This window comes from Haplochromis burtoni, unplaced genomic scaffold (assembly GCF_018398535.1).
Source record: "Haplochromis burtoni strain Fernald_Lab_line unplaced genomic scaffold, NCSU_Asbu1 Contig_1944, whole genome shotgun sequence".
In the NCBI taxonomy this organism is placed as follows: Eukaryota; Metazoa; Chordata; class Actinopteri; order Cichliformes; family Cichlidae; genus Haplochromis; species Haplochromis burtoni.
In genome coordinates this window covers 1-1,185 of record NW_024584305.1, presented here as the reverse complement: position 1 = coordinate 1,185, position 1,185 = coordinate 1, and the positions used below count along the sequence as shown (strand labels likewise).

General features: G+C 45.4%; 1 protein-coding gene across 2 annotated transcripts in view; it reads right to left on the bottom strand.

Moving 5' to 3' along the window:
• LOC102305702 (protein NLRC3-like) overlaps nucleotides 1-540 on the bottom strand; it is a 12,115-nt gene extending 11,575 nt beyond the window's left edge. For both annotated transcript variants that reach the window (XM_005952647.3, XM_042217422.1), the window contains exon 1: nucleotides 486-540. In XM_005952647.3, the coding sequence (XP_005952709.3) occupies nucleotides 486-525 (40 nt within the window). In that variant the 5' untranslated portion in view covers nucleotides 526-540. The remainder of the gene's footprint in view (nucleotides 1-485) is intronic.
• Nucleotides 541-1,185: the final 645 nt, after the last annotated feature.

Here is a 1,185-nt window from a genome sequence, read left to right as displayed (position 1 = left end):
GGGAGGACAGCATGAGAACAGGAAACAAAAAAAACTCCTCTGCACAGAGAGCACATTAATGTCCACATCACAACATTAGAGCACATGACAAGCCACAGGGGTTGGATAGGGGGGTGGGGGGTAATCCGAAGGAACACAGCAGTCGTCCTACACAGCGCTACCATTTCAGCGCGGCACGCAGACCCGCCGTCTTCCCCCACAGGAAACAAGCATCGAAGGCATTTGGAAAGGGAGGGGGATGAGTGCGTGCTTATCAGTGTAAGTGTATGTGTGTGCGTGTCCAGAGTTCAGCTGAGACAGTGTCCTTCGCTGAAATGTAATGATGACCATAAAAGTGTTTTAGGGAAATACATGCATATTTATATAAGAAGATGTAAATGCTGTTGGATAAATGAATAAATAAAAAAACCAAAAAAATAAGAAACGGTATCTACCTTGGGTCTATTAATCAATAGATCTCATCAGAAAACCCACTGGTCTCCTACCTGCTAAAGAAGCTGCTTTGATTGGTGGTTCTTTCATCATATTTCTATAAAAACATGAGAAGATGATTTTACCAGAAGAAACAGTGAACACAGTCATGTCTCACATCATATGATTTCATGTATGCAAAAGGTTTAGTGCTTGGACCACATACACCCAAAACCTTGTTCAAATGTGATCACACTTCCGGCGCCCCCCGTGTGCGGCAGCCTGTTACAGCAGCTCTGCTCATTCTGAGTTTCTTTCTTTATTATCTTTTTCTTCTCGTAATTTTTTATAACTAACATATCAGTAATTAGACTCTGCAACCATGTTCTACCGTTTTGTGCTAGTTCTGGTCATTTTTCTTAGTTTATTTCTACTTTTTTCATGCGTGTCTGGGGACCCAGAGCAGGGATCCTTTGTTTACAGTAAGGATCAGCTGTTAGCGCTGCGTCCCGCAGCGGTACTGCCGGCGGACAGACCCGACATTCCCAGCGAGCTGAGGAGGAAAAGACGGGGGTGTCGTGCTGGGAAGGAGCGCCGTCGCCCGAAAAGGAGACGTTATCGACCATCTCTTCCTTCTGTAATGATTGGAAACGTAAGATATTTGCCCAATAAGATGGATGAGCTCACGTCGCTAACCTGGTCACAGAGGGAGTACCGGCAATGTAGCATCATGATGCTAACGGAGTCGTGGCTAACACCGCTAACTCCGGACAC